General features: G+C 32.9%; 1 protein-coding gene across 10 annotated transcripts in view; it reads right to left on the bottom strand.

Moving 5' to 3' along the window:
• Positions 1-14,976, bottom strand: part of msi (RNA-binding protein musashi) — a 398,619-nt gene that overhangs the window by 46,302 nt on the left and 337,341 nt on the right. For 2 of the 10 annotated variants that reach the window (XM_023160103.2, XM_074169630.1), the window contains exon 1: positions 14,089-14,413. The exons of the other annotated variants lie outside the window; for them this stretch is intronic. In XM_023160103.2, coding sequence (XP_023015871.2) covers positions 14,089-14,174 — 86 coding nt within the window. In that variant the 5' untranslated portion in view covers positions 14,175-14,413. Of the gene's footprint in view, positions 1-14,088; positions 14,414-14,976 lie in introns of those variants that run through there. 10 annotated transcript variants of the gene reach the window in all.

A 14,976-nucleotide genomic window follows, 5' to 3' on the forward strand; every position in this document is an offset into this window, starting at 1 on the left:
AAACGATGAAGAAAATCCACAAAGCGGTACTGAATGATTGTCGACTGAAAGTGCGTGAGATAGCAGATTTAGTAGACATTTCAAAACGTATATTATTTGGAAATTTGGACATGGGAAAGCTGTGTACAAAATGGGTGCCGCGTTTGCTCACACTCAAGCGAAACAGTGTCGTGGAGATGTTTCAATTGAGTGTTTAGCGACACAACAAAGCTGAATTCTTGTGTCATGGATGAAACATGGGTCAATCACTTTATACTAGAGACAAAAAAACAATCAAAACAGTAGACTCGATAGAGAGAACCGGCCCCAAAGAAGGCGAAGGCCGTTTCATCTGAAGGCGAGGACATGGCATTGGTTTTTTTGGGATGCGCGCGAGATAATTTTCATTAATTATCTTTAAAAATGGCAAAACTATCGACGGCGAGTATTATGCGAACTTATTGACACGTTTGAGTGAAGAACCCGAGCAAAAACGGCCGCATTTAGCTGGGAAAAAAGTGTTGTTTTATCAAGACAATGCACCAGCAATGACCAAAATCAACGAATTAAAGTTTGAATTACCACCTCATGCACCCTATTCGCCAGATATAGGCCGCTCGGATTATTTTCTTATCCCAAACTTGAAAAAATGACTCAGTGATTAAAGATTTTCCAACGATGAAGAAATTATTTCGGCAGTTGATGGCTATTTTGAGGAGCAAGACAGTTCTTATTTTAAAAACGGTTTAGAACTTATTGAGCATCGCTGAGAAAACTGTAAAGAACTGCAAGGAGATTATGTAGAAAAATAAATACATTTTTTTCCAAATTTTTTGTTTTCTTTGTTGGGCCGGGTACTTCTAGGACAACCCTCGTATGTCAAAGGAATACCCTCGGAAATACCTTCAGTGGTTATTGTTTTGTTCAGTATACGTTGAGTTTGAATTCTCAAAAGAAATTTTCCTGTATACAGTGTAGGCTAAGTTAGTTGCAGGTTAGATTTTGTAGCTTCAAAAACTCAACTATTATATTCTTGAATAATTTGGAATGCATGTTTTTCTTCAGTAGTAGTTGCATCTGGTATCTACTGGGTTAGGTTACCGATACATATGCTGGTATAACTTTATATTTGTCTGTTAATAACATCGCAATGTGCAAATGATAGTGTCCATTAAGAGTATGAGTCATTGATGTATTTTGCGTGATGTGATTGGACAATGGATATAACTTGTAATGGTAAAGTAACGTTTGTCTTTTATTCGTTCAACATCTACTGATTATGCTGTGTATGTTGTGTCGTAACACTATCTAACAACATGTAGGTACCTATGTTAAGTTCACAAGTTATTTCATCAACTATATTGAATCATACAAGATTCCCAACAATTGTATGAAACACATAAAAACGATTGTTTTGTATATATTATAGATAATATCGATTTGTTTATTGATGGACATTCAGTGGAATTGACTGATAAAATAAAATGCTTAGGACATCATATAGACTACAGCCACAGATTTGTTCATCAAGTCAATACTATCGTTCAAAGGTCGTACGGTACTCTGAAACATCTGTATTCAAACCCTTTCAGACGTAGTGATTCTATCTATGTTCAATTATCAAGATGTCGTCTATGGCCCTTGTATCGATTCCATAACTTCTGCAAGAATACAGAAAGTACAGTGCCTACATTAAATTAATATTCAGCTTGAATTACAGAGATCATGTGACCCCTTCAATCAATCAATTAAATTGGTTAAAAATGCAAAAGAGAAGGGAATTGCATTTCGCATGTTTCATTCACAAACTGATTAAAAAAACTCCTTCCCAGACATCAGATACATTCAAAAAACCTTAGATTTAACAATAATTTTGACATTCCGAATCAAAACAGCACTATCTACGAACGATCTTTCACGTATCATGCTGTAACAATTTATAATTTATTCAGTGAATCTTTGAAAAATTCATCACTACCGCCATTTAAAAGTAAACTTAAAACTGTATTGCTCAGTCAACAGTGATTCAAACATAAACATTTGTATTTCATTTTACTGATGTCCCTGAAATTGACACTTATTTTTGTAATGTTTCTTTTTTTTTCAAACGTGGTTGAGTGGAAGAATAGCGCTTTGCTAAACTCCGCCACTTATTATAAAGACCATTTATTATTATTATTATTAATATGAAACCATGATAAGGTTAACAAAGGTACAAAAAAATATTGAATAATAAGTACCACCATACAGTAATTATGATTGTTACATTTTAAATAAGGAAATGCCATATCTCTGAATACTACGAAAAATTCAAAGTCAATGCCTACGAAGTGAAATCGGCAATAATTCAGCTCTAGGAAAACTTTTTCGTGCCATTACATGTTGAGTTCGGTATTGATCGAAAATCCACTAACACTAATCAATTATTTATCACACATTAGGCCTTCCTACCTACCTTCATTTGTTTTAACAAAGATAAGTCAGACGTGTGGCACAACGGTTAATTCAGGGCTAAGCTCCTGTCAGCCACTTATACAAAACGAAACAGTTTCGACAAAAAAAACTCTACATTATAATGTCAAGTAATAGGAATGTTTAGACAAAGAGAATAGCCTTATAATTAACTAATGGAGCGTCAAAGGACATTGACATACTTTGATGAACCCACATATAACATCGCTCGTTTTTTTTTTTGTTTTTTAAAGAAGAAAGACTTGGACGTGTCTCACAGAAAAAACAATAATTTAGGCAAATTTACTAAAAACAATGAAGACGAAACTTCAGAGTCGGATAGATATGAGAATATAAGTTGACTTGTGGTTATTTACCAAAACTTTAGAGTATATAGGCCAAACGGAAAAAACATTTCCCTGAAGAATAAAAGAACACAGAAGTATTTTTTCGAATGTGAAGACAAACTATCTTTTGTTAAAGCAGCATGTGTTTGAGAACGACTATGACGCATTACATTTGGAAGAGAATGGTTTGAAACTCAATTTTTAGAATGCTTGCAAGTTAATATGTTTAATAATTCTGAGAATTTACTGATGTAGAAATTGCTAGTTAGTTTATCAGGCAAATGTTCATATAATGAGTTGGTAATTTATTTTCACAATGTTGAAACCGTGAGTGTCAGTCACGGTGCAGGTAAAAAATTGCAATTGTTATTAACAAAATAAGATTTTAAAAAAATGGTATTTAGATTTTCGTTAATAACTCAAAAAATATTAATATTTAAGCAATTTTGAAAAAAGCTCGTTAAAGAGGAGGAAATTTCCAATAAAAAAGTCCCGAATCCCGAAACTCTATCTCCATTATTTATAATTTTAATTTGACGTTGAAAATAGGGTTCCGCGCGGTTGTTACGGCATGCGTGCGCTGCACGCATTTTTTATAACATAAAATGTCATTTTGAAAATTTGAAAAAAATCTAGTATTTTCTTAACACTTGAATGAATCGAGTCCCGTAGAATAAAAGTTTTATTACCATTTTTCAAAAAGTTATTCAATTGTTAACTAACAAATTTTTTCCCAATCTCCGTTGGCATAAATAATGGAATAAAAGGTATAAATAACTGGCCTATGAATTTTAAACTTCGTGGAGCCCTTTTGATATATATACTTTATACAATCCTGCGATAAAAGTTCATAAAAATTTATTGATTTGTTAATTATGATTTTTTATAACTATTGCAAAATGAAATATCTAAAAATTGTTGATAATTTTTTTTTCAATTGATATTTAGCTATGTCTGTTTTCACATTAAACAATGGCAATTATTAACATAGGATATGAATTTTTTGCGTAATGTGTTTATTAAATTGTTTTAAACAAATAGAGAAATTCAATATTTTAGAAACATTTTTTTTGCTAATTTGTTGTCTAGAGATATTTATGATTAAAAAAAAATTCTTAATTTTAATTTTTAATTGTTTGAAATCGATTTTTTTATATTTCGATTGTTTAAATAATTATTTAAGAAATAATTTTGCTTTTAATATCATAATTTACACTTTTAGATAGTTTGGCAAAAAATTATTTATTATTCAATTGTTTATTAGTTTAAAAATTTGTTATAAACAAATATTGACCAACGTTATATTCTTTTTCTGAAGCAGAAAAAAAAGTATATAAAAACAGCTATATATAAAAAAAGTGCCACAAATTTTTTTTTATTCATTATAATATAATCATAATTAACAAATTAACACATTTTTATACATTTTTATGAACTTTTATCAACTTATATCAAAAGGGCTCCACAAAGTTTAAAATTTATGGGCCAATTATTTATACCTTTTATCCCATTATTTATGCCAACGGAGATTGGGAAAAAATTTGTTAGTTAACAATTGAATAACTTTTTGAAAAATGGTGATAAAACTTTTTTTTCTACGGGACTCGATTCATTCAAGTGTTAAGAAGATACTAGATTTTTTTCAAATTTTTAAATGACATTTTATGTTATAAAAAAATTATTTCTTTTGATAAACTCCCTTTAGCGGCAGCTCGCGCATGTCGTAACAGCCGCCCGGAACCCTATTTTCAACGTCAAATCAAAATTATAAATAATGGAGATGTTTCGGGATTCGGGACTTTTTTATCGGAAATTACCTCCTCTTTAACGAGCTTTTTTCAAAATTGCTCAAAATTTAATATTTTTTGAGTTTTTACTAAAAAACTTAATACCATTTTTTTAATCGTATTTTGTTAATAACAATTGCAATTTTTTACCTGCACCAAAATCCTTCAAAAACATTTTTCCAGAGGTGATTCCGAATCGAATGAGCTATCGCTCATATTTTTAGAACCTTTATCTCTATTTGTTATGTTTTTGAACTTGTTGATTAGACTATTTGTGAATTTTTGGAGTTTAATGCTAATAACACGGTTTACGGTTTTATACTGTTCCGGCATGCTTATGATTTTCGGTGAGGTCAAGAAACTAGCGGCAATTGTAATAATCTGTCACCCGTACATCGTATTAAAAATTAAATGAAAAGGCTGGGCTGTGAAACATGCATACAGAAGATCTTTGCAGGCGAGGTTTTAAAAAAAGGAAGAAAAAAAAACAGATCTTCACATATCTCAGGAATTATCAATCACAGATTGAGCGTAGCTCGATATCTCCAAGGAAATTCCATCCAATTTTAATTTTCTTTACTCACCCCAGTTCGACGCAGTAACTTGAATATTGGTTGTTGGAAACTCGAACGGTAAGTGAAGCCTTAAAATTATAATGAATCCTTATTGGTTACAGGAGATTAGACTTAGTTTCCTGTTGAAATTCTAGAAGCTTGTAATGGCATTATAAATAATTCCTTCTATCGAGTAAATACCGATTATTGAAAGTTTTATTTTGAAGTTGCACAACTTTATAAGTTGCATCCAGAAAATCTTGGATTTGTTCACATTTTATACATTTGTATGGTAGTGAATTTTTATTGGAGGAAATGAAATTAACAAAAAATAACAGAGCTGCAGCAAATTTGCTGAATTGTTTTTCAGCTTAGTACTTTACAAAAAATGTCATTTCTGTGCAAGTTTCCTCAAACAGAAATAAATGGAAAATAATATTTTGATACAATTCTGGGATAGTATTCCATCATTCACAAGACATCTTTCGTAATCCGTAGTTTTTATTATCGGGTAAGCACGGATGATGATTTCCATACTGATTTATTTTTACGCCGCACCTCAACATCTAATGAGATTAATCATTGTTCAAAAAAAGACATTTTGTTAAATTTAGCCAATAGAAAGAAGAGAATTACAAGCTACGATGTAGCTATTACAGAAAGAATGCCATATTATTAAAGAAGCTTTGTGCAGAATTATACTTGAGGTATCTGTATCGATCATTCACCTACTTTAATTCCCTATTGTACTGTAACTGATGGAGCTACCGTATAGCGGAACCGTTTTAAATATAAAATTTGAAAATTCTATAATTATTATCATGGATAGTATGGATCATCAGTGTACAATGTCCGAGCCGATAAAACTTAGAAACGAATTCATCCACGAAGAAATTTCAGGTTTTTACCCGAAGACCGTACTTTTCAAAATATAAGGGCTGGAAGTTTTGCCCTCTAGACATTTCTAAAACAGTCCAGAAAAAACGAGAGGATTAGAGAGCATTGCATATAATTCCAGAACATCTCGGAACATTCTGGAATATTGTGGAATGTTCGGAAATAATCTGAAACGTTCAGGAACATCCCAGATTCTTTTGGAACATTCCAGAACACTCTAGAATGATATGGAATCTTCTGGATTATTATTGATTATTCGAAGACTTTATTATTCATAATACAAAACCATCCCGGGTTTATTAAGCTTTGGAGTTGTTTCCAGTCCTTAACAAACTGTGAAAATTGAAACTGGGTTGAACTGCTTATCGTAATAGTTATTTCTGAAAAAATATACAGCACCCTTATTTTTTTCCAATCATCTACTAAATAAAGGATGTATCTTAAAACAGTAGAAATGGCGCAAATTTAAAAAAATCAACCCGAAACATTTACACATCTACTATGTGTAATAGATTTTTACTCTAAAAAAAAACTCTAACTCTAACTACCATTGACATTTATCCATTTTAGGACAAATTGATGAAGCTCTATTTGTTACCAAATTTGTTGAATATTACTGGAGTTTTTCCCAACACCAAACAGTTATTTCAACACCTCGACACGTGTTTCGATCACCTAGTGATCATCTTAAGAGGAAGATCAACCTGTTTGATTTTCCTCTTGAAGATGATCACTTGGTGATTGAAACACGTGTCGAGGTTTTAAAAATAACGGTTTGGTGTTGGGATAAAACTCCAATAATATTCATTACTACACCGAAAGCTCCAAACAGTGCATCACAAGTAAATCTAATTTGTTACTCAGAATACATTCTGAACGCCATGGATAACCAAGTCCAAGTTGATTCTATCTACACTGACTTCGGCAAAGCTACGATAAAATCGACCACGGTATCTTGATGGAAAGGGGATGACGATACTCGTTTTGTGTAAATTGATTGAAATAAGACGATGCTATCTGTGCGAAGCTGGGCGGTAGTCGATTCGAAAATACCGAGGTATACTGTTCATCCTTATACATGATCAGTACAATATATTGCTGACAGCGTATGACAACGCATCGATTTCGTTTTCGTCTGCCACTTTGTATAGTTCGAGAATAATGAAATACCAATTTTTGAAAACTTGGGAATGTGGTCGATTTGAACCTCGTATCGAGAGAGTTTACATTACTTTAAATTGACCATTAACTGTTCTGAGAACACATCTGAAACTAACTATTTTCGATCTTTGGTAGGATGTGGAATAAGTTGTAATCCTTTGAACATTTGCCAAAGTTTCCAACAGAACCGGAATTACAATCAAGATAAATTATAGGGAGAAAGCTATTTATTATTCCTTTTGCAGAAAATGCATTCACGATCGAAAAGTTTATCTTAAAGTTTATTTGAAGACGTATTCGAATATCAACAAAAAAAACGAAAAAGTTTTTCCATCATAGTTAGGTCCTTAAGTAGAGACTAGCCGAGAATTGTGATAGAAATTGAAGAGGTAATTTGTTGGACCATTAAAGGTTGTCACTACTTTGTATGTATTTATCGCGGTGTTTAATGTACATTATTCATGTACTTCTGTTAAGTTTTATTAGATAATTTATCGTTTATAATTTACCCAGTTTTCAAATGAATCTATGACCTTTCACAGTACTACGATGAAAGATTAGAGCCCGTTGATCCTTAGCTACAGAAGTTTCTGAGGGTTGTCATTCATAGAGCGGTGGCAGGTGGGTAACGAAAAACAGATTTTTAACAGACAGATTGAGGTGCATATAGGAAACTTCGAAATATGTTGATGACTGCTAAAGCAGATGGCGTTCCTTTAGTAATATATCTACTATATTCTTATGTACTTTAAAAACTGCAAGAAATGAACCGGCAACAAACTAGTCTACGTGGACTGTAACGCTAGTTGCATACACACCGATTTTGGACGGCCGACTTTGTACCGGTCGTCCAAATTCCAATAGTGAACCACATGTGGGAACGGGACCTTGCACACACGCCGACCGGTGATCGTCGCCGGTAAAATACCGGTGAGCAGCCGTCCACTGCCACTGTAGCAGTACCGGGAAGTAGTGGCGTACATGACTTAATACACTTTTGCATACTCACCGGTTTTTTACCGACCATTCCAGTCTCGAATGTCCGGCGAAATTGTAGTTACTACGCATTAACTTCGTTTTGGTAGTGCGTGCTAATTACGACAACAAAGCAACTGACTGTTTGACCGATAAAAATCCGGTGAGTGTGCAAGCACCCGCTACCAATAAAATATCGGCCGATTTTGGACGGCCGACTTTGTACCGGTCGTCCAAATTCCAATAATGAACCACGTGGGAACGGGACCTTGCATACACGCCAACCGGTGATCGTCGTACAACTAAATACACTCTTGCATACTCACCGTTTTTTACCTTTTTACCAACCATTCCGGTCTCGAATGCTCGGTGAAATTGTAGTTACTACGCATTAACTTCCTTTTGGTAGTGCGTGCTAATTACGACAACAAAGCAACTGATTGTTTGACCGATAAAAATCCGGTGAGTGTGCAAGCACCCGCTACCAATAAAATATCGGCCGATTTTATACTGGCCGTCCAAAATCGGTGTGTGTGCAACTAGCGTAAGACTTGACGGTTTGTATTGGATAACAGAATTTTATGATTGGCTGAAAAGTTAAAAAATTAAATTTGAAGTGAGGTTACGCTAGTTGCACACACACCGATTTTGGACGGCCAGTATAAAATCAGCCGATATTTTATTGGTAGCAGGTGCTTCCAAAGCACCTGCTACCAAAGTTTAACTGTTTGAAAAGTGCAGTAAAGAATAAATTATTGACTTTTCATTGATATTGTTTTTTAATTATGCTTATGTATCACGCTATTTCGCAAAAAGTAGAAATAAACTGAAATATTTATCTGTTTTTAAAAACTCTATCAACTTTGCATCATTTTTGGCATGATTTTTTCTGGTGTTTTAAATTTTTGCGAAATAAGTTGTATTTAGAATTGCAATTGGTAATAAAAATGCGTTGGAAAGATAAGTTAGGCATAAAGCACTAACTTTGTTGAGGTTTGGCTAAATTTGAGAAATCGGCAAATGTCAAATTTTCGAAAAACTGTAAAAAAACTAAATTTGTACTAGATAGCTAAAAATTGGTATATGGGTAAAAAATGAAAAAACAATCATCTTTTCTCTTTACCGATTTTCGAAATTTCGAGCAATAACTGCTTTTCTGAACATTTTTTGGAAAAAATGTCAAATTTGACAGGGAAGAAAAATCACTTGATCGGTCATATGCATGTCATTTGGCATAATTTTTAAAGCACAACCTGATGGAGATATCAAAAGTTGTTTGAAGAGATGAACAAAAAAAAATCCCATTTGATGCGGACTTAATGTGTGACACTGTATATATATATATATATATATATATATATATATATATATATATATATATATGAGTAAGTAGTATTCAGAAATATTTTCACTTATCACCCTGTTATTTGAATCCCTACTTTCCCACTCACCTATAGTTATTTATTATTATTGTATATATTTTTATTACATACATAATAGTTATTGTGATTCTTATTATTAAAGGGGGCTGTTGGAAGGTAGGTTGCACTATATCGTTTACTTGAACTATACCTATAGTAGCTCAAATATACTGTTTTTTATTAAAGTTCTTTATTCCTAGAAACCGGTATGTATCAAAGTATGTAACAAAAAAGATTTCTTTTCATTATTTCCTTCTATGGCAATCATTTTTACAAAAATAGACTGGGAAATTGAATATTCAATTGAAAATCATGCACACGGAAAACCAATCAGATTTATGCACATACACAACTTTGGAAAAATTAAATATCTGAAAACTGAGCCTAAGCTTGTACCTACTCGTTTGGGCGTATTCTAGAAATGGAAGTTATGAAAACTTACTCCAGAATATGTACTGATAAATAATCTTGGTTACTTAAAGTTAAGTGTACTCAAATGTTTTCTTTTTGACGTTCGATTATGAGTATTGCAGAGTCAAATAGAAACAGCTGTACTTATATCTCTAAGGCGATTATTATTTAAATGTATTTTTTTTCTTCAATGAAGTTACTATTTTCATATTCATGCGTTTAATGCACATGAACTATTGCATCAAAAAATCCATTCGTTCAGATTAATGAAATGAAAATTTATCTGGCGGTTTCAAGATTACGAGACAAGACTTATATTCATAATTGAGGCAATAAATTATAAACAACATTCAAAGTCGGCAGTCTTTCCTTAAATAGATAATAAGAAGAAATCGCATAATTTTAAGACAACTGTGGTCTTGTTGTATTTCATGGTTGTTTGTTGAATGATGACGGTCAACCTTGAGATATTCCTCTTGTTTATCGAATATTTATTGACACATCTTTGGCAATAACTATACCTAATATTATAGGGATTCCCCCCAACAGCCAGGTATCGGTAGACCCAGACAAGTAAATCGTATTGAAATAAAATTTACCAGTGTCATGCTTATTCTGCTAACTTAACAGTTGTAGAAAATTTTTTATTGAATCATAAACATCAAATAGAATGTTCACCGTTAACTTCTAGTACAATAATTGATAAGTTATAGAAATTGATTGATGAAACCACTACATGGTAGATCATTATGAAAAATGAAAAATGAAACTTTCTATGTTTTTTTACCACTTTTATTTGTAACTATCGTTACTGCAGTTTCATCCTATATGGGCATTTTCAAATTAATACAATAAAACTCATAATAATTAAAAGAGTTTTACTGTATTAGTTTCAAAAAGTTCATATAGGACGAAACTGCAGTAAGTAACTATAGTTACAAATAAAAGTTGTAAAAAATATAGAAAGTTTCCTTTCTCATTTTTCATTAAGTTATGTATTATTATAAAGCGAGAGTCTGAAATTCTTTATGTGGTTCGATTTGTCACATACGAAAAAATCATCTATGCACTAACCTCGTCAAAGACAGAACCAAATTGTTTCTGTCTCAGAAATATCTTTCAGTATGTAACAAAACAGAATATACTGAGAATTTTAGGCTAGCAAAACTACATCAAAATGTCAAGTTTGAAATTGCATCAATTTAAAGGGAAGAGTAGCTATGCTAAACTCTGCCAAGTAAATACACATCTTTCATTATTATTATTTTAAGTTATCGCCGAATTTATTTTTCAAACCAAATCAAATTCTTGAACTTCGTGATTCAAACTAGCACTACTGATGAGACCTAAGGCGGTGCTTGATTTTAGGACTTCAGTTTTTAGTTGCATTGTCAATCCAATAGATGGCGCTTAACTTAAAGGTTGATGTCCATGCTCACTTATTGAATCAGGACTATTTGGATCAAGAAAATGACAAAGGAGGTCTTAGTATAATATAATAAAAGTGAATCTCTGACAAACATGGTTCAAATATCCTTTATTCAATTGGGGATTATGTTAGCTTCACATGGACGTATTTGAAGGGGGCAAAGGCGGCAAACGCCCCTCAGGGAGGTGATAAAAAAACCCTCAGGCTGTTTTCATTTCATATATGGCTCTCAACAGGAATACATCCTGGATACGTCACTGTAGCTTAATATTAGGTTTTGGATATAATGAGAAAAAAGTTCATAAAAATAGTAACAAAAATCAACCTGAAATTGGAATAAAATTATCACGAAAACATAAATAAATTTCGACGTACTACTACTCCTGGTTCCAAAGACAAAATTTGTGATTTGCTCTTTAATTGCAAATGGGAAAAAACTAAAATTGAAAATTATAGAGTAATATCTTAGATATTCATCTTTTACAGTCAGTTTCTTTCAAGTATTGAATTTCTCTATGAGACGTTTTATTTCAATATAACAGCATGATTTTGTTGATTCCGATTTGTTAGAGAAATAAGGATAACTCGATGTTATTTTTTTGGACAGTTTTTCTCAAGATTGGAATTGATGCAGATTGGAATCAATTTTCGTCCTAACACTTGTTCATCAGGGATCTAATCTATATAAATGACCTGGGGCTATATATGAAAATACCAGTTGACAGAAAACTGATTAGCGGAAGATATTTTTACAAATTCTGTGTCTGAATATCAAAAAATGTCTTTTTCAAGAGAAATATAAAAGTCATGATTTCCAGTAGGTAGGTACGCCGTAGAAAATATTGATTTAGCAAAAGACTTGTATGAAAATGTATAGAACTATGTATTATCTGAAAGACATTTCTTGTTTTTCCGATTTATAATCTTCCACAATCTAAAAAATAAACAAAGCTATATATCAATAGAGAATATGTTACGTGTAATGAAGGGCAAACCAAAAAAATCATACTGAAAAGGTATTGCAAAATCTAAACCTCTGAAGAGTTTAGATTTTGCAAATTGTGGAAGGTCAAAAGCCAAAAAAATAAGTGAGAAACATGTATTATGTAGTTAGAAACTATTTTTTATAAAATTATTGTTTTTGCTACAAATTAGTAATTCAATTTGACATCTCACATAAGAAGGTTCAGAAAAATATACTATTTTATTTTTGAAATCGATGGAGTAGAATATCTACTCAATGATAAACTGACAATATTTGGTTAAGATTTGAAGAGTATGTTCTGCACTGAACGACATGAAGGCAATATATCCCGATGTGAAAGGAAAACTATCGGGGAAAATATAAGATATTACCTCAGTCTTCCTTAAACCCAGTATTGAAGGTAGTAAAACAAGTAAGTACAGAAATTACTCAAGAGATGTGTATAGGTTCCAGGTACTTAGTGTATCCATACCTGGATATAATTATACAAACAAATTGAACTGACAAAGTTCTGTACCCTCGTCTATTTACCTGCCGATGTATTACAATTTAAGAAAATCCGAAGTTTGCAATTTTTGCCCGATCCGTAACAAAGGTAAACGTTTCCAGGTAAGCTGAAGCCGAAGATTAGAACCCCAACGTACAGTCATCGTCAAAAGCAGTAACTCAGTAATATGCACCGCGTGGTGCAAAAATCGTACCGGAATATTGTGTTTTTGTTACAGTGTTTGCCGGTTTGTCGGCTACTAAAAGCTACACAGATGCAGGATTCAACAATCGAACAAAGAAGGGAGGGAGGCCAGACAATACAAAGACAAAAACCATTGAAATTATGCTCTATATGCTTGAAAAAAAACCGTATTCACTCCTACCCCTAAATCATGCACACAACTGTGTAGGGATATGCAATGATCAATGATTTTTACAGGTAGACATTGAACAGACTTTTAATGTTAATGCTGACAGTGTTGCCGGAATTTTCGCACAGTTTGAAAGTTAGGTCGGTTGAAATATGGCGTAGGGAAAACAATATTATAGCAGTATCTACACTTTTTTAAGGGATGTCCTATTATCGAAGATCAGAAGACAGTTAAGTATAGGTTAGACAGGTATACAAAGCTAAAATTCTGATCAATGATTTTATAACTAATTTATAACTGTTTTGAAACAAGTTGGTTGGATTCTGCTTCTATGATTAAATTTTTGCAGCAAATAACAGCTAATATTCATTTTACTTCGATAAATGTACCTTGCTAGAAATACAATGAAAGTAGCTAGTAACCAAAATTATTCAGAAATATTTACAAAGCCTACCTAAATAAGAAATTACAATATATGTTTAGGAAACAAAGAGAATATCGAAAACATGCAGTCATAGTAAACAAGTCGATTGGATTATCAAACATGTTATACATTTCAAAAATATTTGATCTAACATGTGTTCACAATTCCTCCCTGTCCTCCACTCAACTAGTATAAACAAAATTTCTTTAACGGCGGCGTGACTCATTTAACAAATATCTACATAACAATAATCAAATACCGATACAAATTTACTATTTTACAGTACTAAATTTTAAAACAAAAATACCCATTGAACACATAACAAAGCAAACACCAGCACATCCGGCAACACTGCGCGAAGAAAGGTTATGTATGGTTAGTAAAATGCCCAAAAAAGGGACACTTACCCAACTAGTGACGGTGGTAAAACCGCGACCGGCGGTGGCACCGTGTACGGGGAATATAGTTTACCGGCAACATTTTCAAAAAGCATCTTTGCTTCACTCTTGTCGAACTGAACTTGTGTAACCTTCCCAAATTGCAAACACAGACTGACTCAACTTCGGAAATGAACCTACAAAATAGGGAATCGGCTCTTCCGTGCGTATGCGAATTCACCCCCTCCGGTAGACGAGAAACGACTGATGCAGCTGTACGTTTACATTTTCAGCCCGCTCGGCAGCCCTTCTGTTCGACTACGACGTTCAGCAAGCCGGCTGTTCAGTTGGGACCCGACCCACCGCACCACATGCTAGCCTGGTGTGTTTTGAGAAGGACGTTAGTTAATTAGTCTCATTCGTAATGAAGAATAACTGGTTGAATTGGCTCTTTGTTTATACTCAATATTGGTGATTTTAATGTGTGTTGTCTAATATCGAAAGTATATTAATAAGAATCTCTGAATGAAATTCGCAATCCGCCCTTAGTTTTCGTGTATGCATAACATGTAGGTATATCTAGCTATAATTTTGGTTGACGATTTTTTTTGTAAGGAACGAGATCCCTATAACATTTCTTGTTTCTTGCCTGCAATATCATCGATTCTGTCCAATTTATTTGTCCCTCTTCTAGAATTTTGTCAATTACTTCGTCCCATATTTGGCTAGGTCTTCCTCCCTAAATCATGCACACAACTGTGTAGGGATATGCAATGATCAATGATTTTTACAGGTAGACATTGAACAGACTTTTAATGTTAATGCTGACAGTGTTGCCGGAATTTTCGCACAGTTTGAAAGTTAGGTCGGTTGAAATATGGCGTAGGGAAAACAATATTATAGCAGTATCTACACTTT

Source organism: Leptinotarsa decemlineata, unplaced genomic scaffold (genome assembly GCF_025532065.1).
Source record: "Leptinotarsa decemlineata unplaced genomic scaffold, Ldec_3_MD MMD2_P_RNA_scaffold_5, whole genome shotgun sequence".
NCBI lineage: Eukaryota > Metazoa > Arthropoda > Insecta > Coleoptera > Chrysomelidae > Leptinotarsa > Leptinotarsa decemlineata.